The 24,982-nt window shown below is 41.1% G+C and overlaps 2 protein-coding genes across 3 annotated transcripts in view; one reads left to right on the top strand and one right to left on the bottom strand.

Annotated features, from left to right (window-relative positions):
• SNX1 (sorting nexin 1) overlaps positions 1-507 on the bottom strand; it is a 58,267-nt gene extending 57,760 nt beyond the window's left edge. Inside the window, exon 1 of one of the 2 annotated variants that reach the window (XM_027852036.1) lies at positions 194-507. In XM_027852036.1, coding sequence (XP_027707837.1) covers positions 194-364 — 171 coding nt within the window. In that variant the 5' untranslated portion in view covers positions 365-507. The remainder of the gene's footprint in view (positions 1-193) is intronic. The other variant, XM_027852035.1, reaches the window with a different exon arrangement.
• Positions 508-3,461: 2,954 nt separating this feature from the next.
• Positions 3,462-24,396, top strand: CIAO2A (cytosolic iron-sulfur assembly component 2A). Its single transcript, XM_027851436.1, has 5 exons — positions 3,462-3,753; positions 13,584-13,748; positions 21,644-21,693; positions 22,568-22,613; positions 23,928-24,396. The coding sequence occupies exons 1-5, from the start codon at positions 3,630-3,632 to the stop codon at positions 24,023-24,025; spliced, it is 483 nt and encodes a 160-aa protein (XP_027707237.1). The 5' UTR covers positions 3,462-3,629; the 3' UTR covers positions 24,026-24,396.
• The last annotated feature ends 586 nt before the right edge of the window (positions 24,397-24,982 follow it).

The raw sequence follows: 24,982 nt of genomic DNA, 5'->3' as shown, positions 1-24,982 counted from the left end.
TACAAAGTGGCGGCCCCCGGAGGCACCCAGCGCCCTCCCCCAAAGCCCTCTGGGTTCGCAGAGGGGGGTCCCGCACCCCATTTCCCGGAGGGGCGGGGCTGGACCTCTGGGGACCTCGCCTCCGGGCTCCCTCCGCCCGACCCCGACCCCTCCCCCAAGACCAGGGCCAGGCCCCGCGGGCCCCGGGACTCACAGCGGCTCCCGTGAAGATGTCCTCGCCCTCGGCGTCGCTGTCCCCAGCCTCGAGCACCGAGACGCCTCCGCCGGCCGCCCCCTCGGGCCCCGGGGGCTCCAGGATCGGGAAGGGTGGGGGGAGTCGCTCCGCAGCACTACAGCCGCCGCCGCCACCGCCGCCCGACGCCATCTTCCTGCACCGGCGGCGGAAGCCGCAACAACAACTTTATGGAGGAAGCCGCGGGAGCAGCTGCGAGCCCTCGCTCCGAAGGGGAGGGAGAGCGAGAGCGAGAGCGAGGCGAAGACCCCGGGATGAACCGCCGAGCCTCGGCAGAGGGGCGGGCGGGCGGGAAGGGAGGAGCCCAGAGTCGGGGGCGGGGCCTAACAGGCGGGGGCGGGGCCTGCAGCCTCGGGAGCCCGGGGCGCCCACCCAGGATCCTGGGCGGGGGACAGATGTCCTCAGCGCTGGGTGGGGGGGCAGAGTCACGAGTAAGGAAGTGGCAGGACTCCGAGGCTAGGACTCTTTCGGGTCAGTAAACATTTGTTTAGCACCTACTATGTGCCAGTTACTGAGGATCCAAAAAGAGGCAAAAAACTGCCCCTGCCCGCAAGGAGCTCAAAATCTAACGGGAGAGATAACATACAAATATGTACAAATAAGCTATATACAGGATAAATGGGAAATGATTAACAGAGGGAAGGCACTAGAATTAAGAGTCAGTCAATAAACATTTATTAAGCACCTACTGTGTGCCAGAAACTCTGTTGAGAATTGGTGGTGTGGTTGAGCCCTGTCCCACTCTTTGGTACCTCATTTGGAATCTTCTTGGCAAAGGTACTGGAAGGCTTTGCTGTTTACTTCTCCAGCTCATTTTACAGATGAGGAACTGAGGCAAACAGGGTTAAGTGACATACTTAGCTAGTGTCTGAGGCAGGATCTGGGCTCCTGAATATGAGCCTTCCTGATTCCAAGTCCAAGGCTCTATCCACTTTGCCACCTAGCTGCCGTGTGTTGAGGATACAGAGGCAAAAGACCACTCCTGCCCTCAAGAAGTTCACAGCAAAATGGAGGTGACATGCAAACAGAAATGTACAAACAAGCTATATACAGGATAAATAGGAAATAATTAACAGACGGAAGGAACTAGAATTAAGAGGAATTGGGGAAAGCTTCCCATAAAAGATGGGATTTGACTCAGAGGCTTAGTAGGGTTGCTCACACTGTTAAGACTACAGAGAAGGACAGAGCTTTGTAGAGAGGCAGAAACACCCCCATAGTTGGAAATAGCAGTATCAGGGGAGTTTGTGGGGGCATGATGTTACTGAAAGTTGTCACAAGGAAAAGGCAGAGGAAGAGGAAAAGGGAACCAAAACTGTTGAAGGCCTTTATCAAATCATGTCGATAAGCTGTAAGCTCCATGAGGGCTTATATTTTCAGAAATGGATGGGATCCTGGAAAACATCTCATCTAATCTAACTGACCTATTTTATAGAGGAGAAAATTGAATCCCAAGGGTGTTAATTGACATTAGTTAATGGAGGCAGCTAAGTAGCACAGTCGATTGAGTGCTGGGCCTGAAGTCAGGATAAACCCCAGTTCAAATGAGACTTCATACACCAGCTGTCTGACTCTGGGGGAATCACTTGAATTTTCTCATCTGTAAAATGGGGGTGATAATAGCACCTACCTTGCTGTGTTGGTGTGAGGATCAAATAATATGTGTAATGCATTTAGCACAATGCCTGGCACATAATAGGCATTTAATAAATGTTTGTTTTGTTCTAATGACAGAGCTGCCCCAGTTTCTTACTTATTTTCTTACTTATTTTCACCTATCCCATATGTTAGTTAGAATAGGGATTAGAGTTGTGATTTCAGTGGGAAAGGGAACTCCCAGATGAGGAAAACCTAACAGTGAAAAACTACAACTTAGTCTTAGAAAGTTATCTAGAGCAGTAAGAGGTTAAGTAACTTGCTAGAGTTACAAAGCTATCATGTGTTAAAGGTAGGACTTGAACCCAGACCCTCCTGGCTTCAAGGCCAGCTCTTTAACCACTATTCTGATTTTTAAAAAATGACACTTCTCAGGCTTTTAATATGTACTTAATAGTTCTCTATAAAAATTAATAATCATCATCTCATCTTTGCTTAAAAGGATCATCTTAGAGTAGCTCCAGGATGAAACATCACATTTAATTTAAACATCTTTGTTTTTAAAGTGTAATTCGAGTACCACGAATGGGAGGAAAAATTATAATTCTAAGGCAAATTTTATTACACTTAATCTATTCTTTGAATTCCCCATATTAGAGATATTCCAGTATCCTCTTTGCATAATCTGCAAAATATGCAAAATTAAGAGGCAGATTACAGCACCAAGATGGGAAATCCAGTAGCATTTAACACACTGCTCCAGCTTGCCTTGCAATCCAAATAAGCAAAAATAACAGGCAGGTTGCAATATCATAGGGGGGAAATCCAGTAGAATGTCACTTTCTTGAAGGCAGGGGTTGTTTCATTTTGGTCTTTGTCTACTACATAGTAGGTCCTTGGTAAATACTTGCTGAGTTGAATTTTTGAAATGTTTCACATATTCCCTATTGCATTGTTATATAGAGCACCCTAACAATGGTCAAGATGGTTACAAGAACTGCATAAATTAAAATGTTGGGTTTGAGGGTGGGGGGATGGAAGGGGCATTTTGTTTATTTTTGCCTGAAGCGGTGAGGGCCATACAGAGGAGTGCAGCAGAGAAGATCCTGGGGAGGAAGACAAAGATAATGAGATGCTCGTAAATACCTCCCTCTAGTTGGCTAGCTTGGCTCCAAAAGATTTAGTTAACATAGCAACGGAAACCCACTTCCGGCCCCGCCAGGAAGTGAGAAAAGGGTTTCCCAGAAATGGCTCTCAGATAAAGGGCAGCAGGCTCTCTCAAAGTTCCACGACGGATGCTTGTCTCCCATTGTTGCCTCGGGAGTGAGGTTCCCCAGGATCCGTAAAATGAAGTGAGAGCAGCGTACGTCCTCTTTTACACTACAGTCGACCTCTGGTAATGGTGCGTAGGGACTCGAGATTGTGGAATTTGAGAGTTGGTGACCGGAGTAGAGAAAAGCTATGTTTAATTCAGGGTGGAAACTACAAGTCCTAGAATACACCGCTTCAGCCTACTTCTCCGGAAGGGCCTTACCTTTCCCCACAGGCCGCGCGCCGGATGTGACCCCTCCACTCCCGGATCCCCGCTGAAAAGAAGCAAAGCATTTTGGGATCTGTAGTCCCCAGTAGAAGCTAGTTCCCTATGTCCTTAGCGCGCCCGAACCTCCATTCTCCCCTCCCCGCGACCCTTAGGCTTCCTTGCTTCGCCGCCTTGGGACCAGGAAATTGAAATATCTCCACTAGGGTGGTGGGAAGACGGTGGCTCGGGTGGGACCGACACCAGGGATGGCGGAGTGGGAGGATGGAGCAAGTGTCCGGGCTGCTTTCCTGGGCGCTGAGCAGAGTACTGTGGCTCTCGGGCCGCTCTGAGCGGGGAGCTGCCCGGCAGCCCCGGATCATGGAAGAGAAAGCGCTAGAGGTTTACGGTAACTCTCCCCCTCCGGGGCTGCTCTTTGCGGGATTGGGCACCTCGGGGCGGGGGAGCTGGGGTCCGGGTCTTCCAGTCCGGAGGTGGGGGACAGGGTCAGATAAATCCATTCCCACTCACGCTGTCTGTGGCAGTGTATGTGCTTAGGGGAGCAGGATGTGTCCCAAGTCGCACCCTCGCGCAGACCCAGCCTCAGAACCAGATGCTACTTAATTCTCCATTCCCTTTTCCAGTCTGTAGATATGCACTCTATTGAAATTGAACTGAGGGTGCCAGCGACACTTTATTGGAAGAATCAACAGCTGAGGGGGTCTCCTTCATCTATGGTGAAGTGACTACTTGGGTTCAGTTGAACTCAAACAACATTTAAGCTCCTGCTATGGGCAATGCCCTGTCAGTCAATAAGCATTTATTAAGAGCATGCTGTGTACCGCGTGCGCTGTGCTAAGCGCCAAGGAAACGAAGAAAAGCATAAGATTCCCTGCCCTCTACATGCTCACTTTGTAATAGGGGAGACTGTGCAAAATAGGGGAAATGTGCAAAACAAGATATACAGACAGGATGAATTGGAGATAACCAGCACAGGGAAGGCGCTGGCATTAAGGGGGATCAGGAATAGCTTCTCTTGAAAGGCCGGAGGTTTTAGCTGGGACTTGAAGGAAGCCATGAGGTAGAGATAAGGAGGGAGAGAATTCGAGGCATGAGGAAGAGCCAGTGAAAATACCAGGGCTCTGGGGGTGGAATGTGTTGAGAGACCTCTAGGAGGCCAATGTCTCTGGATCTGATTATGTGAGGAACTGTAAAGTGTACAAAGCCTGGAAAGGTAGGTCGGGGCCATGTTGTGAGAGGCTTTGAATGCCAAATAGAGGATTTTGTTTTTTATCTTAGGGATCAAATGATGACAAGGAACCCTCGGAATTTATTGAATGGGGGGGTGGATGTGCTTAGGGATTGGGTATACAAAGACATAAATAATGAACAGTTTGCCCTCAACAAGCTAGATTCTGCAGGTGAATACAGCATGTAACTAGATAATTATTTGAGCAGATAACAAACAGTTGGAGGGAAGTAGCCATCAGGAAAAGCTAGGAAGTGGCACCTGAGATGAATCTTGAAGGAAGTTAAGGTTTCTGAAAGGTGGAGGTGAGGATTCCACTCCAGGGATGCAAAACAGCCAGTGCAAAAGGTGTGGAGGCATGAGATAGATTGTCAAATCCTGGGAGCAGAAAGTGGGCCATTTTGACAGAAACGTGGAGGGAATAAAGGCATCAGTCCAGAAAGGTAGCCAGGCTTAAATATCCAAGGAGCTGGTACTTTATGCTGGAAACAATAGCCATTTAAGCTTTTTGGGCAGGAGAGAGACCTAGTCAATTTCGGGTGCAGTGGACAGTGGAAAGAGCATTAGGATTGGAGTCACCTGACCTGGATTTAAATCCTGGCCCTGTTACTTATTTCTTCACCTACAAAATGAAGGTGCTGAACCAAATAACTTCTGCAGTCCCTTCCAACTCTTAAGTCAATGATCTGGCCCAACACCAGTGCTTTTGGAAGCTTACTTTAGCAAGTGAGAGAAAAAAGAGACTGGAAGCAAGGAGGCAGTGTGGTACAGTAGAAAGGGTCCTGGATTTGGAGTTCAAGTGCTAATCTATTCCTTATTATGAATGACCTTGGACAAGTAAGTCACTTAAGTTCTCTGGACCTTAGTTTCTTCATCTGTGAAAGGAGAGAAGTGGGCTAGAAAAGCTTGAAAGACCTTTCTAGCTCTGAGTCAGTGATCTAGGTGAAAGTTGGTATGTTGGAGCCTTTGGGGGTATAGGAGTGAGTCCAACAGGTTCCTTTCATCTTCAGTGAAAATAATATTGTTTTATCTCAGCTACGAATTGTAGACTTACAGGAGCTGAGGGCTGGGAAGCACCGTTGGAGGTTGAGGGCAGGAGAGGACTTTACTTGAGAGTAAGACTTATTTAAACTACCACCATAGATGATTGTCATTGAGAAATGATCTTAAAAGAGCGGTCTGAACAAATTATCCTAATGCCCAACTACCAGGCAGAGGAAACCAGGGCAGAAAGACAGGTACTTTCTTAGATCTGGAAAAAATATAATGAAAGGTGACTATAGAATCCTAAATTTTAACCTAGAAAGGGACCTGGGAAGGGGTTGGGGTTATGGGGGAGTCATCTAGTCCAACCCCCTCTGTTTTGTGACTTGGGAATCCCTTGAAGGTAATAGTACTTTTCATTTCAGAATACTTTTGTAAATCATCTTTATCCCATGAAGTGCTCTCTCCTTCCTTAAACTCCTCTAATACTTATCTAAACTATTGGGACACATAGTGCCTTATGTTTATGTATTTATGTGCTATTTTCCAGACTAGATGGTAAGTCCCATGAGAGCAGGAATCATGTCTAATTCTTCATTGTGTTCCCCATAGCACAAAACTCCTGGGCACGTAGGAGGTACCTGATACACATTAATTGATTGGTTGATAAAATGATGAGTAAGACCCCTACTGGGAAAACTAATATTTCGTTTAAGTGGTTTGCCCAAGTTCATGCAGCTAGATAGTGTTGTAACTAAGACTAAAATATATACTACCAATCAGATAAAAATTTAATGATAAGGAGATTTTTCTATCTCTGTTACTCCCCTTACTCCAAGTTCTGTTCTTTGGGACCTAGCCCTCTATACATTGCTCCTGCTTCTGTCCTATGGGCCCAAGTGAACAAATCTCTTCCTCTTTCAAGTGATGGACCTTTAGATACTTGAAGAGTGCTGTCGTGTTATTGCCTTCTTAATGCATCCTGAGACTCCGTTAGCTTTTTGGAAGGCTGCTGTAAGACTGGATGGAATTGCAACCCATTAAAATCCCTAGATGTTTTTCACATAATCTATTGTCTAACCATACCTTCCCCTGACTAGTGAAACCGATTTTCCATTCAGCAAACATGTATTAATCACTTGCTGTAAGCAAGGCACTGCTAGGCATTGGGAATACAAAGACAAAAATGAAAGTCCCTGCCCTCAAGGAGGGCATTCTACTGGAGGGGATACCACTTATATACAGAAAAGTAAGTAAAAGGAATTTCAAGAGGTAGAGAGAACTAATAGCTGGTAGGATCAGGAAATCCTTCTGTAGGAGATGGCATCTTGGAAGGAAAGTAGGGATTCTTCAAGGTGAAAGAGAGGAAGGAAAGCATTCCAGACATAGCTAGAATGTAGCCACAGAACAAACTGTGGCACTGGGACAGAAGGTGGAATGTCAGGTACAGAGAACAAGGAGGAGGTCAGTTTGGAACAAAAAGTTTGTGGAAGAAAGTAATAGGAACTAAGTTTGGAAAGGTATATGGGAGTCATGTTATAGAGTGCTTTAAATGCCAGGGTGAAGATTTTGTCCTGGAGGCAATGGGGAGCCACTGAAGAGATTTGAGTAGGGGAATTACATGGTAAGATCTTTGTTTTATTAACAGCAGTTTGGCAACTGTGTGGAAAATAAGTTGGAGAGGGGATGGTGACCTAATTATGAGGCATTTGTAATAGTCCAAGGAAGAGATGATAAGGGCCTGAGCCAGAGGAGTGACTATTCGAGTGAAGAGGAGGAGATGAATTTTAGAGAGGTTGTGGAGGTAAAATCAACCAAATTTGGCAATTGATGGAATTTAGAGGTTGAGAAAGAGGGAAGAGTCAGAATGTTTCCAAGGTACTAAACCTGAATAAAGAGAAAGATGGTACTGCCTTTAACAGGAGAATTTGCAGGAGGAGAGGGTTTTGAGGAAAATTGGAATTTTCTTTTGGACATTTTGAATTTAAGATGGGTTAGTGATGCAGACTAGATAGATAGATAGTGAGGAGAATTAGTGATGCAAAACTAGAGTTGGGAGAGACGTTTGGGCTAGATATATGGATTTTGAAGTCACCTTCTTAGAGAGGGTAATTGAACCCATATGAGCTGATGAAATTACCAAAAGGAGGGTTGTAGAGAGAAAAAAGAAAAGGGCACGAGGCAAAATGTTGAGAAACACCCCCACATAGGGATTGGGATATGAAGACTTGGCAAAAGAACCTGAGAAGGAGCATTGAAACAGGTAAGAGGCGAACCAAGAGACAGCAATATCACAGAAGCCAAGGGAAAAGAGAGGGAATGTCGGAAGAGGTAGTGGTCAGTAGTTCAGATAGAGGAGAGAATAGCAATGAAGAAGACTCAGAACAGCTAATGTGCAGAATACAATGGAGGGCCATTGAAGAAAGAGGCAATAATGATCGTCCAGTTGAGATTAGAATGCAACCTGTCAGTGTCCCAGGCAACTCTTTAAGGTGAACTGGTGATCTGTGTTGGCACAGGAGGTTTATACATAGGGAGTTTCCTACAGTAATGAAATCCCAAGTCCAGACAAAACAAGGTTGTAGTGAACCCAGATGCATTCTCCAGCAGCATTCGACAGCAAGTGATTAGGAATAGCGAAAGGGGGATGGAATGGGAGGGTGGTAAACCAAGGGTGAGTATTGATCAGCAAGGTGAAATTTGTGATTGAGTAAGGAGATCAAGAATAACTGGCAGTGTGTGGCTGATATGGTCAGTTAAAGAATCGATGGTTGGGAGGGAACCAAGGCTAATGAAGGGTTGTTGGGAAACAATGGTAAGGAGTGGAGAGGGCCTAGAAGTCATGGTGAGGGTGAAGACTAGATTTAGGAGCAATTGGGCAGAAGGATAGTAGGCCCACAAGCATTTATTAAGTGCCTGCTGTGGGAGAAGCACTGTGCTAAGTGTTGGGGATACAAAGAAAGGCAAAACACTCCCAAAGGAGCTCATAGTCTAATGAAGGAATAACAGTTATATTTAGAGGCAGCGAGGTGGCTTAGTGGATAGAGCATGGGGCCTGGAGTCAGCAAGACTTGAGTTCAAACCTGACCTCAGACACTCACTAGCTATGTGACCCTGGGCAAGTCACTTAACTTCTGTTTGCTTCAGTTTCCCCATTTGTAAAATAATTGTACTTACCTCCCAGGGTTGGTGCAGAGGATCAAATGAGATAATAATTGTAAAGTCCTTAGCACAGTATGTGTAACATAGTAAGTACCATATAAATGTTAGCTAATATTAACTATGTAGAAACAAGATATAGACAGGATAAATTGGGGGTAGTCTCAGAGAAGTCACTCTCTTACAGTAGGTGGGACATTAGTTGAGACTTGAAGGAAATTGGGGAAGCCAGGAGGGAGAAATGAGGAGGGAGAGCATTCCAGGCATGGGGGACAGCCAGGGGAAATGCCTGGAGTCTGGAGATGAAATGTCCTATGCAAGGAATAGCTCGGAGGCCATTGTCTTTGGATCACAGAGTATGTGGAAGGGAGTAAGGTGTAAGACAAGTGGAAAGGTAGGAAGAAGCCAGGTTACAATGGGCTTTAAAAGCCAAGCAAGGGTTTTTATATTTGACCCTGGAGGTGCCACTGGAGCTTATTGAATAGGGTCAGACCTGTGTTTTAAGATCAGTTTGACAGCTGAGTGGAAGATGGCTTGGAGCATCGAGAGACTTGGGGCAGGAAGACCAGCCAGTAGGGTCTATGGCAGTAGATCAGGAGTGAGGTGATGAGGGCCTGCCTCAGTGTGGTGACAGTATCAGAGGAGAAAAAGGGGCATATGTAAAAGATATACAAGGGTAGAAATGACAGGACTTGGCAACAGATTGGATATGGGGGGTGTGGAGAATAAGGAATTAAGGTTACAAGGTCGTGAGCCTGAGTACTAAGGATATGGTGGTGTCCTTGACAGTAATAGGTAAGTTAGAAAGAGTGGAGGGTTTTAGGGGAAAGTTAATGAGCCCAGTTTTGGACATGTTGAGTTGAAGAGTCTAACAGACATTTGGAAATCCCAGTTTATAGGTTAGGAGAGAGATTAGGGCTGGATAGTAGTAGATCTGAGAATCATTAGCATAATGATCATTGAATCCATGTGAGCTAATGAGATCACCAAGTAAAATAATGTAGGAGAAAAGAAAAGGAGGGCCCAGGACAAATCCTGGGAACAGTAGGGAAGGAGCCAGTATAGACTGAAGGATGAGAAGTTATAACTGGACAGAGGTCTTTCAGAGTTACGAATCAAAGAGATAGAATAGTTTTGGAGGATGATGAACTGGGATGCCAGGGTATTTGAAGAGACATCCGTGTGTCTATTGTGAGGTATCAATATGGAGGAACAAGACTGTAAGCCAGGTACTGGCTTTTAGCCAAGTATGGGATTTTACGTTTATCTCTGTTAAATTTCATGTTATTAGTTTTGGCTATTAGCCTGTCATGATATTTTTGAATCCTAACTAGTGTATTAGCTAGCCCTTCCAGCTTTATGTCATACTCAAATTGGATAAGTATGTCATCTAATTCTTTGTCTAAGGTAACAGCAATCCATTAATGACTATTCTTTAGATTTACTTTTTCAGCTTATTTTAAATGCTCTTAATTCTACTGTCTTCTAACTCACAGCTCTCTAGAGATCTTGTTCACAAAGACAGCATTAGATACCTGCTAAAATCTAAGTATACTCTGCCTGTACTCATAAAACTGGCAGTCTTCTGAATTACCAATCTGGTGACTGTCAGAAAAGGAAATGAGGTTGGTTGAAGTTTCCTTTTCTAAATCCTCACAAATAATTTTTCTAATAATACATTCTAGAATCTGGTCAGGAAACAAAGTCATGCTCACTGTCCTATGGTATGCATATTTCATTCTCTTCCCTTTTTAAAAAATTAGAACAACATTTGCCCTTTTCTAGTCTTTTGACAGTTATGGAGCTCCACCTTCTCTCAGTACTCTGAATTTTCCCATATCTTTTTTTTTTAATCTCCTCCTTAAAATTGTCCCAGAGGCTTTTTTTAGCGTCATCCTTAGCTTTTAAGAAATATTTTTTTGATTCTCTTAATGTCACTTCTAAATGACTCCTCACCACCATTCTCTGTCATTACAGATAATTATATTTAAGGAAAATGAACCAACACATTGATCATGCTATGCTTCATTCCGTGATTACAGTCTACCATCTGTCTACTAAGAGGAGAAAGGTGGTAGGACAGTCAGTTCTTTAGAGTTAAGCTGGGTCATTGCATTGATCAGAGTTCTATCTTTCAGTAATATGTTCTTCTGCACTACTGCAGTAATTCTGTAAATTGTTCTCTTAGTTCTGCTTACTTTAGTCATTGTTTCTTCATACAGGGCTTCCCAGGCTTCTCTGAATCCTCCGTATTCCTTGTTTCTTTTGGTGCAATAATACCTTGATCCTTTAATGTACCAGTTTGTGCAGCCATTCTGCAGTTGATGGGCATCCACCTTTTCTGTTTCTCTACTGCCTCAGCTCATTGTGAACTTTAGTCCTCCTGACACTATTCTTGCACTGTTTGTATCACACTGTTGTACTTATCCTCCATTACCTGTCCTTGCTTTTCCTGTTCTGTGCTTATTTTTTAAAGACCCAAGTTAGTTGCTGAGTTCCTTGTACATTTACATTAGTCTCTTTAGACATCTCTCCCTTTCTCTTTGCATCTTCAGAATTTCATTCTTGAGGGCTTCCAGTCTTGAGGGATCGATTTCTGTAGAATTTTAGGCTGGTGGTCTTAGCTGTCTTTTCTTCTAAGTCTTTTGAGATCTTCTTTGCCAAAATGTCAGACAATATACCTAGCTTTCCTCTCATCTGGGAGGCGAGGTGGCGCAGTGGATAGAGTGCTGGGCCTGGAGTCAGGAAGACTCATCTTCATGAGTTCAAATCTGGCCTTCCTAGCTGTGTGACCCTGGGCAAGTTACTTAACCCTGTTTGCCTCAGTCCCTCATCTGTAAAATGAGCTGGAGAAGGAAATGGCAAACCACTCTGGTATCTTTGCCAAGAAAACTCCAAATGGGGTCATGAAGAGGCGAGCATGACTGAAACAATTGAGCAACAATATCATTGGGGTAATTTTCCCCCAAGGTTCCTGCTATTTATACTTAAGTGACCAGTTTCTCCTTATTTCTTGGAATGGATTCCAAAATATTTCCCTTGAAACACTTCCCCTTTTTTCTGAATAGCGAAATTATCATTATGACAAGTAAAGATTGTATATTAAGTTCTCTAAGGCTCTTAAGTTGCAGCACAGGGGCTGACTCACATTGATAAAAGAAACTTCCTCACCAGGAGCTCCCTGAATCAGTGAGCTCAGAGGTCTAGTTGCTATCCCTGTCTCTATCCCCATCCTACTTTTGACAGAGGATGAGCTCCAACATATGTCTAAATAAATGAAGCCCCTATATTACCTATCCACGTTTGATTTATGATCTGTTTCCTGAATTCCTTCTCTCCTCCCTCTCTGAATCCAAGTGGTATATTTTCATGATGATAATGCTTCTCTTCTCCCTCCATTGGTCTTAACCCAAATCCTTTCCACCATGTTTCTGGTTTTCCTCACATGAGCATACTTCTTTATGTACAGTGCTTCCCCTCTACTATTTTTGTATTTTGTTCTTTTGAATAAGATAGACTGTTCCATAGCCATATGCTGCCCAGTCTCAAAAAGGTAAAATTTGCCTTCTCAAACTACCTTCTACTTAACTATTTTGTTTATGTTTATATTTGTTTACTTTATATTTGTGTATGTATTTCTTGTCTCCTCTATTAAGCTTCTTGCAAGTACAGATTGTTTCATTCTAGATACTTGGATCCCTAGCACCTAATGTGATAACTGGCACATAGTAGGTACTTAATAAATATTTTTGATTAGTCGGTTTGTTGGCATTGGCAGGAAAAAACAAACACCATATAACACTTTTTTTGTAGGACTAGGCAAAATTGCCTTTACCTGTTATGGTTTCTAGAACCAAAATCCTTAGTCATATTTACAAAGAAGAGAACTTCTCATTAGTAGCTCTCAAGGCAAAGTTTCTTGACACACTTGTTTATTATACTGGGGTCTTCATTTCTTGATTATGTAGCCAATAACAGTGTTCAGTGTAGTAAAAACCATGATTCAGTAGGAGAACACTGGATGTGGAGTCAGAGATCCTGCATTTGAATTCCAGCTCTGCCACTTCTTGTTTTAGGGACTGTGGACAAGCTACTTTTCTCTGAGCTTTAATTTCTTCATTTGTAAAATGAGGATATTGAATTAGATGACCTTTGAGAGGTCCCTTCCAGCTCTAATCTATGATCCTGTGGATTCCAAATCTGAGTATCAAATCTTAATTTTTCATCAGCTAAAAGTGATCTTTCCTTTAAATTTGAACTATCTGGCCATTCTTAGCATTGCATATGTCCTTTTGGGCAGCAAGGTTGCACTGTGGATAGAGCGCTGGGCCTAGAGTCAGGATGACTCATCTTCACGAGTTCAAATCTGGCCTTATTGTCACCCTGGGCAAGTCATTTAACCCCGTTTGCCTCAGCTTCCTCAATTGTAAAATGAGCTGGAGAAGGAAATGGCAAACCCCTCCAGTATCTTTGCCAAGAAAACCCCAAATAGGGTCATGAAGAGTCTGAGACAATGACTGGAACAACCCAGCAACAACAATGCTTCCTCTTACCTCTGTATCTTTTTCATTTTCAACCTAAAGATGAAAGACCTTCCGAAATTAAAGATCCCAAAAACTGGACATGATTTAACAGCCCAAGAAAACAATGTTACTTTAAAAAAGCTAGCAAAAAACATTCTTTTAAAAAGAAATTAGCAGTGAAAGTGCATGCCAGAAACCTGGTTAATCATTACATTGGTTGCTTAAGAGAGCAGGGAAGAAGACAGTACAGGGACTAAAAAACTGTTACTTGGTTTAGAGTATTTCTGTCAGTATGTGACACACTTTCTGTGATACGTTTTTCAGATCTAATTCGAACCATCCGGGACCCAGAGAAGCCCAACACTTTAGAAGAACTGGAAGTGGTAACAGAAAGTTGTGTGGAAGTTAAGGAGATACATGAAGAAGATTATCTGGTTATTATCAGGTTCACACCCACAGTACCTCACTGCTCTCTGGCCACTCTTATTGGTAAGCTTACAGTCCTTCACAGTCCTTTAAACTTTAACTTTAACTGAGTTAAACACGCACCAGAACAGCCTTGCCAATACTCCCCCTGGCTCTGGGCTCAGGGAACCCAATGACACGTAAATGGAGATGACTCTGCCACCCTTCCACCCTTCTGAATGTTGGAGTGGAGACGTAAGGTCTTTTTCTCTTCTAGAGCCCACTACTGTTGCTACCACTGTCCCCCTCTTGTCCTCTCTCACTGTGGTTTACATGTATTTATATCTTATCAGCGGAAGGTTACATTTCACAGAGCATTTGTGGACAGAAATGAGTAGGCAAATCGTGTTATTGTGGTATGTTTTCCACTTGCAAGACTGTATTTCATTGTTTAAGGTTAGCTATTAATGGGATTGTGTAGTAAGTTTTATGAAAATATACCATCTCTTCTGAGCTGTTTACTCTGTGCAGAATGCATGTTCAGTTAATGTTCAAATGGTCATCTTTTTGTTCATTATGACAAAGTTGTCATTCATAATTTTAGTTTTGCAAATTTAGCTTCCAGAAAGAGTTCATTTATTTTTCAAATAACTGCCCCATATGGTAGGTATCCTGCTAACTGGTTCCCGAGTGATATGATCCAAACTATAAGGAATGTACTCTTCGCAAAACTCAGGTGGTAGCTATCTGCTTGAGCTGCCACAGATTTTATAACCATGGATTTCTATGCTTTGTATTAAAAATAAATCTCTTGATTAATATGGCTAAACTTAAGTAAATATTATAGTAAATATTTTTCAAACAAACTTTTAAAGCACACTCCAAGACTCAATTAGGAATTTTTCTTTACTGTCTATTTATTATTATTTTTATTCTTACTATTCTTATTATTTTTCATCTTCTTCTTCTTCTTCTTCCTAGTTATTTTCTTCTTTTATATCTGTTCCCAATTAATAAAAGCAGTTTTAGGCTCCTTTTAATCACCAACCTTACTTTGAATCTGTTTTGCCTCTATTGATTGTCCTTCGTCCTTTGCCTTGTGCTAAGGATACTTTGAGTTAAGGAATCATCTTTGTCACAGCATTGAAAGATCTTGGTGTAATGTCAAGAGCACTGAATTTGGGGCAGCTAGGTGGCCCAGTGGATAGAGCACCGGCCCTGAAATCAGGAGGACCTGAGTTCAAATCCGGTCTCAGACTAGACACTTGACAGTTACTAACTGTGTGATCCTGGGCAAGTCACTTAACTCCAATTGCCTAAAAATAAAAAAAAATGAATTAAAAATAAATTTAAAAATCACTGAATTTGAAGTCACAGAACCTGGGTTTGAAATAATTTCTATGCTACTTATTAACTGGTTGGGCTAGATGATTTCTGACATCCTTTATGGTTCTAAATCTGTGATCCCATGACCATAGATTTTGGAAAAGTAGATTTCAGAAAGTTCATAGGAAGGATAGGCAGGATTACCATGAAATAAATTCTACAGAGGAAGTTAGCCCAGGTGAGATAGAAAGCTCTTAAGACTGAAATTCTGAAGACACAAGAGGAGTCAATTCCATTGTGAAGGAAGAAAAAAAAGTTTAAAGATACTGGTAAATATGCAGAGGGATAGAAGATGCATGCAAGGGCAGTAAACAGGATGAATATAAGTAAACATGGCATAGTCCTGCAAAAATAGGCTTAGGAGTACTAAAGCACAGAATGAGTTGAGAGGTTGTCAAGGAAATATGAGGACAACAAAAAAGTATTTTTTTAAAAGCTATTTGGAGAGAAAGAGGAGAATCAAAGCAGAGGAAGGACTTCTGCTTGGAGAATGGATGGGATAATGAAAACCCACAGCAGAGAGGTAATCACGCTGGTCATTTCTTGTTCCCATTCTGATTTTCTGCCAAAGAGAATGGTCCATGATTTGAAATAGTAGAACACAGATGGTTAATAAGGAGTTAACACCTAAAGTAATTAAGGACATTGTAATGGAGCATCTAATTGTCTTTGATAAATTCAATTTACCTGTCCCTGAAAGAACCAATGGGTATAATAGCTAAAGCACTGATAGTGATTTTTGGAAGGTCATGGAAAATGGGAGAGATAGCACAAGATTGGAGAAGAGCATATAGCTTAAGTTTCTTTTTTTAAATATGTTTTTATTTCATTAAATATTTTCTAATTACATGTAAAAAATTTTAACATTTAAAAAAATAGTTCCATGTTCTTTCCCTCCTCACCCCTTGAGAAGACAAACAATATGATATTGATTATACATGTGAAGTCATGCATAACATATTTCCATATTAGCCTTGTTGCAAAGGAATACCAAAAAAAATCCCAAGAAAGATAAAGTTTTAAAAAAAAGGTATGCTTCAATCTGCCCTCAGAGTTCATTAGGTCTCTCTCCAGAGGTGGATAACATTTAATGGCTTGATTTTCCAAAAAATGAAAGAGAACAGAATCCTCAAGATATAGGCCAGTGCGCTGGACTTTAATTCCTAGGAAAATTCTAGCATGAATCATTAAAGGGATGGTTAATGAATATCAAGAAAAAGAAATTACAATTACAAAGACATCATCAAGAATAGGTAATGAGAGACTGATCTTATTTCTTTTTTTGATATTGTTATTGAGCTTATAGGTGAGGGTAATGCTGGAGAAATAGTTTACAAAGCTTCTTATAATAGATCTCCTGCTATTCTAGTGGAAGAGATGGAGAGATGTGAAGGTGATCATACAGTTAGTTGGATTCAGAAGAGGTTGAATGGCTGAATTCAGAGTAGTTCTCAATAGTTCAGTGTCAGCCTGGCAGGAGTCTTTGAGTAGACTCTTCCAGATATTCATATTTGGCCCTGTGCTGTTTAACATTTTTTGTCAATGTCTTGGATAATACTCATCAGATATGCAGATAACACAAAGCTAGGAGGGGTGGCCAACACTCTGAATGACAAAATCAGTGTCTTAAAAAATCATGATGGACTGGAAAATCTGGTCTGAAATCCAGACTGAAACTAATCCTGTGAAATTCGATAGAGAGAAATGTTAAGTCTTACATTTGGGTTACTAGCTAAACTTCACAAGTAGAGGATGTGGACAGTATGTTTTAATGGCAGCTCTTCTGCACAGGATCTGAGTTGGGGGAGGTTAGTGGATCACAAGCTCAGCCTGGGCCAGCAGTGTGTGATGTGGCAGCCAGAAAGGGTAATGATGACCATTAATTTCAGAATGTGAATGTGACGGGATATCTCTAAGAAATGATGACTATGAAGAATAGAGAATCATGGGAAGACTTCTGTGGACTGAGGCAGAGTAAAGTAAGCAGAACCAACTGAGCTATTTTTTTCCTCTTTTTTTGTCTTTATTATAAGGAAGGAGATGGGAAGAATATATTGGAAAATAGAGGTGATGTTCAAACTAAAAATAGCAAGAATAAACTTCCTTACTTTCAAAACGAAACAAAAACTAATTCGATCTTGGGCAGCATTAAGAGAGGCATAGCTTGCAGGAGTAAGGAGGAACTAGTCCCTTCCATGGTTTGCTTCTTTCTAAGGTAATTCCTCCATAATAAAAACATTTTTTATTTTACTTATGTCTTTACTTACATCTCTCTTGCTTTCTTTTTTTCTCTTCCAGAAATGTTAGGAGCCTTTTTCTTACCAAGACTAAGAGATGATTCTAGGCTTTTGCTTTTTTCTTTCTCAGCTTTTTAAAATGCTCTCCTAATTTCAGGGGTCTATAATTTCCATTGGTGTAAATGTTTCCTCCATCTACACAAATTACAGTCTCTCCACACCTTAATAGGATTTTTGGAGGTTTCTGTGACTAAAAAAAAAAAAAAATATCACCTAGTGGCCTACCTTTCTATTAATGACCCTATTTATCCTTTAGCAAGGCTGGTCATTGGACAGCAGACTTACAGGGCACCTCCAGGGCCTTCCCTGAGCCTTTCAGGCTTGGTGGGACTTGTCAGAGCTTGTGCTCCTGGACTCAAGGGTCAGATTCTTGCCTTGTCCCTTCCTCTTGTTTATATCTTAACTCAACATCCAATGTAGGTATTTACATATCAACCCTGAATTGCTGGTATCCCTTAGTGATAGCCCTTAGCACCTGTCATGTTTATAATCTGTCACTGAAACTTTAAAGAAAGCTATTGCTTAATTATTATTAAACACTTTAAATAAAACTTGAACAGAAAATTAAACAGATGTAATTACACTGGTTTTATAATTAGCTGTTCAAAATCAAGAGCTCTCTAAAGCACCCTTGCTTATTTCATAGAATGTTGTTCTATAGTTTTTTAAAAAAAGTTCTTTTTATTCAGAACTTAACAAACAGCAACTAAAACGAGCATTTACGTATGCATAGTAGAACTGAGAGTGTAGGTAATACATGAAATTGCTTGTCTCTATATTGTACTACTCGCTTTTTAAAAAATTATATAATAAATCCTATTTGTTATTTAAAATGCTGTCCTGCTCGTCTGTGGTTCCTTTGGGCTTTCCTTCTGTTTTCTTCTAAGCATTAAAAAACATCTTTCCATGGGGGCAGTTAGGTGGGGAAGTGGATAGAGCACTGGCCCTGGAGTCGGGAGGACCTCAATTCAAATCCGGCTGTAGTTATGTAACACTCACTAGCTGTGTGACTAGGCAATTCACTAAACCCCAATTGCCTCACCAAAAGGAAAAAAAAAAGGAAAAAACATCTTTCCATAACCCTCTTTTTTTTCTTTTTCTTTCTGATTTTGACAACTCCATGCCTAGCTCCCCTCTCTCTTTTTCACTGCCCTTCTCCACCACCTACCCTGCCTTTGAGAAAAAAGAAAGACAAAACCTTTGTAAAAAATATGCATGGGTAAGCAAAACAAATTCTCACATCGATTGTATTCAAAAATGTTTGTCTTTGTGCAACTTGAGTCTATCACCTTTAGTTTCATTAGAAAGGTTCATAGAATGAGAAGCAAAGAAGGAGGAAAGAGAAATTTTGGGCTATGTATTATCTAGCTGCTTACCAATGTTTTCCTTGTTATCTAATAGTGTCTCTGGTGTCATGTAAGCACTTAAATTTTTAAGAAGAAAAGGGAAGCAATGAGAGGAAAAAAATACATAGCATTTAAGTGGATAGATATTGGTGGAATAGCTAAAACCACCAGAGGAAATCTCTAGTATTGGGGGGGGACGGATGTCAAGAGAGTGACTAATAAGTAAATTCTTAACCCTGTATTAGCTAAGAGACAGGTTAGATGTGGCAGGGAGCATGATATAATCAGAACAGTACTGCGTTTAGAGACTGAAGACCTCAGCTGTAATGTCTGTTCTGCTACTTACTAATCATTTGACCTTAGGCAACTTTCTTCCCTTCTCTGAGCCTCACTTTCTCTTTGTAAAATTGAGAGAGGAAGAGGGAGTGTGAACCAGATGTCCCTTCCAGCTCCAAATGTTCCTTTGTTCCTAAGTCACCTAACCTTTCTGGGTCTCAGTTTTCCCTTCTATAAAATGGAGTTAAACCAGATGATCTCAGAAGACCCTTTCAGCCCTACATGTTATGTTTTGAATAGCCTCTGTTGTCATTCTTCAGTTTGGAAAAGCTGTTGCCTGAGGTATATTCTCCTCTGTTGGGGTATGACCAGTAACTCCCTGATTTACCCAGTTGTGTGAGTACATACATACCAGGATGTTGAAAAGTGGTAAGTCTGAATCGTATGGATTGCTGGATTATCACATACATTGTGTCAAACAGAAATTGACCCAAATGAGTGATCTCCGGTGTAGTTCTGCAGGCCACATTGCAGTTTGTGAGATAGTTGAGTGGACCACAAGTACCTTTGGGTCCAATTTTGGTAAGACCACATAGTCTGTAGAAGCACTTTCCAAGTTAATGTTTATTCTTGTTCCCCCTACAGTTGTAATTTCATTCTTCCTTCTCATCATCATTTCTATCAGAAATATGCAGCAGACAAGGGAAGTGAGACTGAGGAAGGGGAAGGGAGAAAGGGAGTAGTGAGAGCCATCAGAAACCTTTCTCTAGGCCACTAAACCACAGCTTGGATAAAGTCCCATATAAACCAGCCATCTGGAAGGAGGTGATATTTCAGATTCTGACTCTTCTTGGCACTTTCAACATGCATTTAATCACTGACTATTTTTGTAAAGTCCTTGAATATACTTCAGGGGTCTTAGTGTGGGGTAATAGGATCATTGTTGAAATTTGATGCTGTGAATATTGTCTTAAAATGGATAACGTACTGGATTGGCTTTTGGTACTTGGAAGTAGACATTAACGCCTACGTGTAGTCACTGGAGTGAGTAATTCTCGAGAGGGAGCTGTCCAAGGAGGCATTCACCATAGTTGAACTGATTTGAAATTACCAAACAAAGATAGGGACAGATTCATTTGGATTGGAAGGTAACTTCATCACATTCTGAACAAGAAATACTGCAGTTGAAATCAGGTGCTATTTATGATTAGAATATGTCATCTGAGGATAACTAATTTGGGAAAGGGCATATAGGAGAAAGAACAGCTTTTATAAACCTTCTTTAAGACTAATCATGTACATCGCCTTTCAAGTCATATTTTCCTGCTGAGTTGGTTTGTGCTCCCAGCCTTCTCATTTTCCCATTTCTTTTTAAATGATTCTGGTAGCATAGCTAATGGTACTTAGACCAAACACACGTTGATTTCATGATGCTGTAAAGGGAACAGGCCTAGAATTAGGACAAAGTAGAGTTGTCCTGGTAATTTCTTGTTTGTTTGAACCCTGAAAGTTTTCCTATCAGGTTAACAATACCCTGACACTACCACCTATTAAGTACAAGGACGTATGAATTTCTCTGAGAAACAGGGCTGGAGAAGTAGAACTGGTGTTATTATCACTGTTGATCCTTTGTTGGGTCCATGATCTTGTGGGGATTCTGTTCAGTGGTGTAGCTTACCCCTCTTTTGTACCTTCTCATCCTGTGTGATTCTTATTTGTGGATTTAAAAAAAGAATTCCTCCGTAAAGGACCTTCCCAATGCACTGGAGGCTTTTGTTTTCCGTGGGCCGCCCACCTCTAATCCACACTTTCATTTTTGCTACATGCCTTGCCACTTCCTTTTCTCGGTCTCTTGATGATATCTCTGACGTCACTTCTCATTTACAAGTCATCTTTGCTAATATAATAAGCTCACATTTATATAACTCCTTAAGGTGCTTTATCTCATTGCATTATCTCATTTTATGTTTATAGCAACCCTATGATATAGGGGCTATTATTACCCTATTTTACAGGTGAGGAAACTGAGGTTGACAGAGTTTAAGTGATTTGCCCAGGGTCACACAGCTAGTAAGTGTCAGAGGCCAGATCTGATCTCAGGTTTTCTTGACTAAAAGTTCAGCAGTTTGTCTACTGTGTCATTCAAATACCTATTATGTGTAGCCTTTTCACCCACAGTCTGCATACATATCACTGTCACCTACTTTAAATTTCTGCAGTCTGAAAATCTCTGTTCATGGCTTGAGCAATTTAGTAAAAGTTGTTTGTTTGAGTGACCTTATATGTTAGAAAATATAAGACTAGATTTATTAGATAAATGTTGAGTACTCTTTTATTTTTAAACATTTGCCCTAAGGACATCCAGTAGAGAAGGCATTAATTCTGAATTTGTCCTCTGTAGCAATACAGAACACCAGATTTGACAGATTTCTTGTGATTTTCTGTAGCACATGGAAACTGAACTTGTTTGTCTCTAACTTATGTGGTCCTTAATTTATTAAGCAGTTTGGCATTAGTCACTACCAGTGGCACACACACAGCATGCCTCCTTTCATTCTTCCAGAGGACAGCCACTGTCACATAAGGATGGTGGGACACATGACAATAACTGCTGTCACAGAGTCAAGCTTTGTCCAAAGCTTGTCGATATCATTCCTTTCTCTGTTTTTTGCAGGGCTTTGCTTACGAGTAAAACTTCAGAGGTGTTTACCTTTCAAACATAAGGTAAGGAAGAACGTTTTTGACCAACCATTCTAAATGGCATTCATGTTGCCAGGCCTTGTTTACTTCTCCATAACTGATGACAGATCGCTCGGGTTGCCCAGTCACGTGAGTGACCTGTGAGTCAATGGAGTTTGAACTTTTATCAATCATTTAGTGCAGGCGAGGCATCTGTTGCACCATGCTCACAGATGAGATAAGGCAAGTGTTACATCAGTAAAGGCATTTAGGTGCTTATAGCCCCTATGAAAGGGAGGGCTTGAACTAGAGATTTGTTCCCTGTGGCCCTTTCCAACACTAATATTCTTTGGTACTGTGGTTCTGTCTCAGGCCAAAAGCATGTATGTATATAGTCACTCTCGGTGTTCACCAAAAAATAAATAATAGGTTCTCAGGTTTTCTGCATGTTAGAAATTCCTTTTGTTTGTCGTGTGCAGTCTGCCTTGTTATTTGCCAAAGAATTTGTGTTAATTTAATGAATCATTCTTGATGGCTGTTTGAAAAGCTGGCTATTTTTTTTTTTTAATCAGTAACGTGCAGAAAAGAATTGTGGTACTGAGGGGTTCAAGCTTAACCCAAAGCTGCACAATTCTTTTTTTTTTTTTTTTTTTTTTGGTTTAGGCAATGGGGTTAAGTGACTTGCTCCAGGGTCACACAGCTAGTAAGTGTTATGTGTCTAAGGCCGAATTTGAACTCAGGTCCTCCTGAATCCAGGGCCGGTGCTCTATCCACTGTGCCACCTACCTGCCCCACTAAAGCTGTACAATTCTTTATTTGTATAAATAGAACCCAGATTATTAGCCCATCACTTGCTCTACCTAACCATGTTGTCTCTAAATGCTTTAATGTTTGTGTTTAATTTTTTTTTTATCTCTAGTTGGAAATCTACATTTCTGAAGGAACCCATTCCACAGAAGAAGATAGTAAGTGGTTCTGAAACATAAAAATGGACATTTTAGTCTTTCGTATTGAATATTGAATCACATAATTAGCTGGCATATATTTCCTGGATAGTTATGTGCATGAAATAATGAGGCGTACATTAGGTACTCTCTCACTAGTGGAGAAACCCAAGGCATTTTGAAGTTGGGATTTTATCCACGGTAACTTAGAGACTGACCAAGCCTGGTCCCAGATTGAATTGAATTTTGAGTAGTTCTATGGTAGATAGTAGCCATGTGACATTAATGGAGAGAGAGCTGAACTTGGGATCCAGGGTCCTGGGGTTAATATGTGGGCGATCTGCCATGCCCTGTGAGACCCTGGGAAAATCACTTAGTATCTCTGAGTCTCAGTTTCCTCACAGGGTTGTTGTGAGACTTAAATTCAATAATAACATATGTGAAAGGACTTTGTAAACTGTGAAGCGCCAGTGCCAGCATGAGGTGGTCCCTTCCCCTTTATTAGAAAAACTAGGAGGCCTTGTTAGAACTCAGGTGATCCTGAGTCCATTCAGGCTGGTTTAAAAAAAAAATTTTTTTTATAACTGACCGGTCTGATAACAGTACTGTAGTGATGTGAATCCATGTGACCCAAGCCCAGAGTACAATGGAACGTGCCTTTTTTAAACAACATGTTTGGGGTAGTAAGAATAATAACCTGCGTTAATATCATTTTAAGGTTTGCAAATCAATTTCTTTACAATAACCTTATTAAATAAAGAAGGCAAGTTCTCTCTCCATTTTGCAGAAGGGGAAGCTAGGTTTCAAAAGGTTAAGCAATTTTTTGATGGTCCACGCGGCCACTAAGTGTTGAAGCCAGTATTTGAACCCAGGTCTGCTGTCCATTGTTCTTTCCACTTAGTCCTGCCTTTGGGGCTGTAGTGTGCACATTTAGCTGGAAGGGGTTACACTTCGTTTTCTAAAAGATTCACTTTTACCACAAATCCATGAAATCCAATCAGTGATAGGAAAACGATAAAACTCCTGAACCAATGAAATCATGGGTCTTTTGGAATAGCCACAGGACCTAGTCTGGTACCCAGCACATAGTAGGTACTTATAAATGCTTGTGGATTGATTGGTTGTCTAAAGCAAAACAATAAAGAAAGAAAAGGAGTAATTCCACCTTAACTACCCCACCAAGAAGGCAATTACATGATGTGGTAAAAACTGAAGTCAGGGTTTCTTATAAATGCCCAGATAGATAAGTACTCTGATTCCTTGGGTATAAACAATGTTGATTGCCTCAACTTGTTGACATTATTATCTGTTAACTTTATTCTTTGTATTTTGCAGTAAATAAACAAATCAATGACAAGGAGAGAGTAGCAGCTGCTATGGAGAACCCCAACTTACGGGAAATTGTCGAACAGTGCGTCGTTGAACCTGATTAGCAGCTTTTCTGAAAGCCACCAAATTGTAATCATTTGATACATTTGTTTAACTCTTTGTTAAATAGAATGCCCTTTTGTTTATTACTTGGACAATTTGTACCTCCAATCACTTTTTTAAAAGACCATTTCCCAAGCTTAAGGTAGTACCTATTATGTTAATGTATGTAACATTCTCAGGTTTTATCACATTTGGTGATGTACAGAAGAATATTTTCTAGTTACTGTGGATAAGACACCTATTTTCAGATGCCCATTCTGACAACACACTGTTCTTTGGCGGATCAACTATTCCTACTGTACACAGACAAATCAGGCTTCAATCATTACTCTGTAAAAATAGAAATAAAATGCAGATGATTCTTATAATAAAACTGCCCTCTCATTGCAGTGTTTATTGAATTTCTGAATAATCTGAATGTCAACTCAGAAGTTATTTCTAAAATGTTAGCTCTGCTGATTTGTTTACTTATGACCCAAGAAGTTGGTGTTAAGCCAGGAGCCAATTCCTAAAAGTAGAAGCAATGAATGTAGTTAAAAACAAATGAGTGGGGGCAGCTAGGTGGCATAGTTGATAGAGCACCGGCCCTGGAGTCAGGAGGACCTGAGTTCAAATCCGGTCTCAGACCAAACACTTGACGCTTACTAGCTATGTGACCCCGGGCGGTCACTTAACCCCAATTCCCTAAAAAAAAAAATACAAATGAGTGGTCTATGCTTTGCATTTGATTTTAGAACATTTGAAATTTCAGAGGAGTGGAGGGCATCTTCATAGTAACTAATTTCTCTCATTATAGTGTTCAGATTTTTCCCCTCTCACTTCATTTCTCTCCATGTCCCCTATTTCTGTTAATCCATTGCTTTGGGTGATAGTACCACTAAAATTTCCCTTTGAGCGCCTTTCACTAATAGTCTTAGTCTTGTTTGGAGAATGTCCTAGTTATTGCATCCTTAATCAGT

Source organism: Vombatus ursinus, unplaced genomic scaffold (assembly GCF_900497805.2).
Source record: "Vombatus ursinus unplaced genomic scaffold, bare-nosed wombat genome assembly UNPS02009205.1, whole genome shotgun sequence".
In the NCBI taxonomy this organism is placed as follows: Eukaryota; Metazoa; Chordata; class Mammalia; order Diprotodontia; family Vombatidae; genus Vombatus; species Vombatus ursinus.
This window is presented reverse-complemented; position numbering and strand designations above follow the sequence as displayed.

Excerpts from the sequence above, each read along its gene's own strand:
- CIAO2A (XM_027851436.1), top strand. The coding sequence starts at position 3,630 with ATGGAGCAAGTGTCCGGGCTGCTTTCCTGGGCGCTGAGCAGAGTACTG. Across the intron at positions 21,694-22,567 it reads GTTTACCTTTCAAACATAAG|TTGGAAATCTACATTTCTGA; the intron begins GTAAGGAAGAAC and ends TTTTATCTCTAG. Across the intron at positions 22,614-23,927 it reads CCATTCCACAGAAGAAGATA|TAAATAAACAAATCAATGAC; the intron begins GTAAGTGGTTCT and ends TGTATTTTGCAG.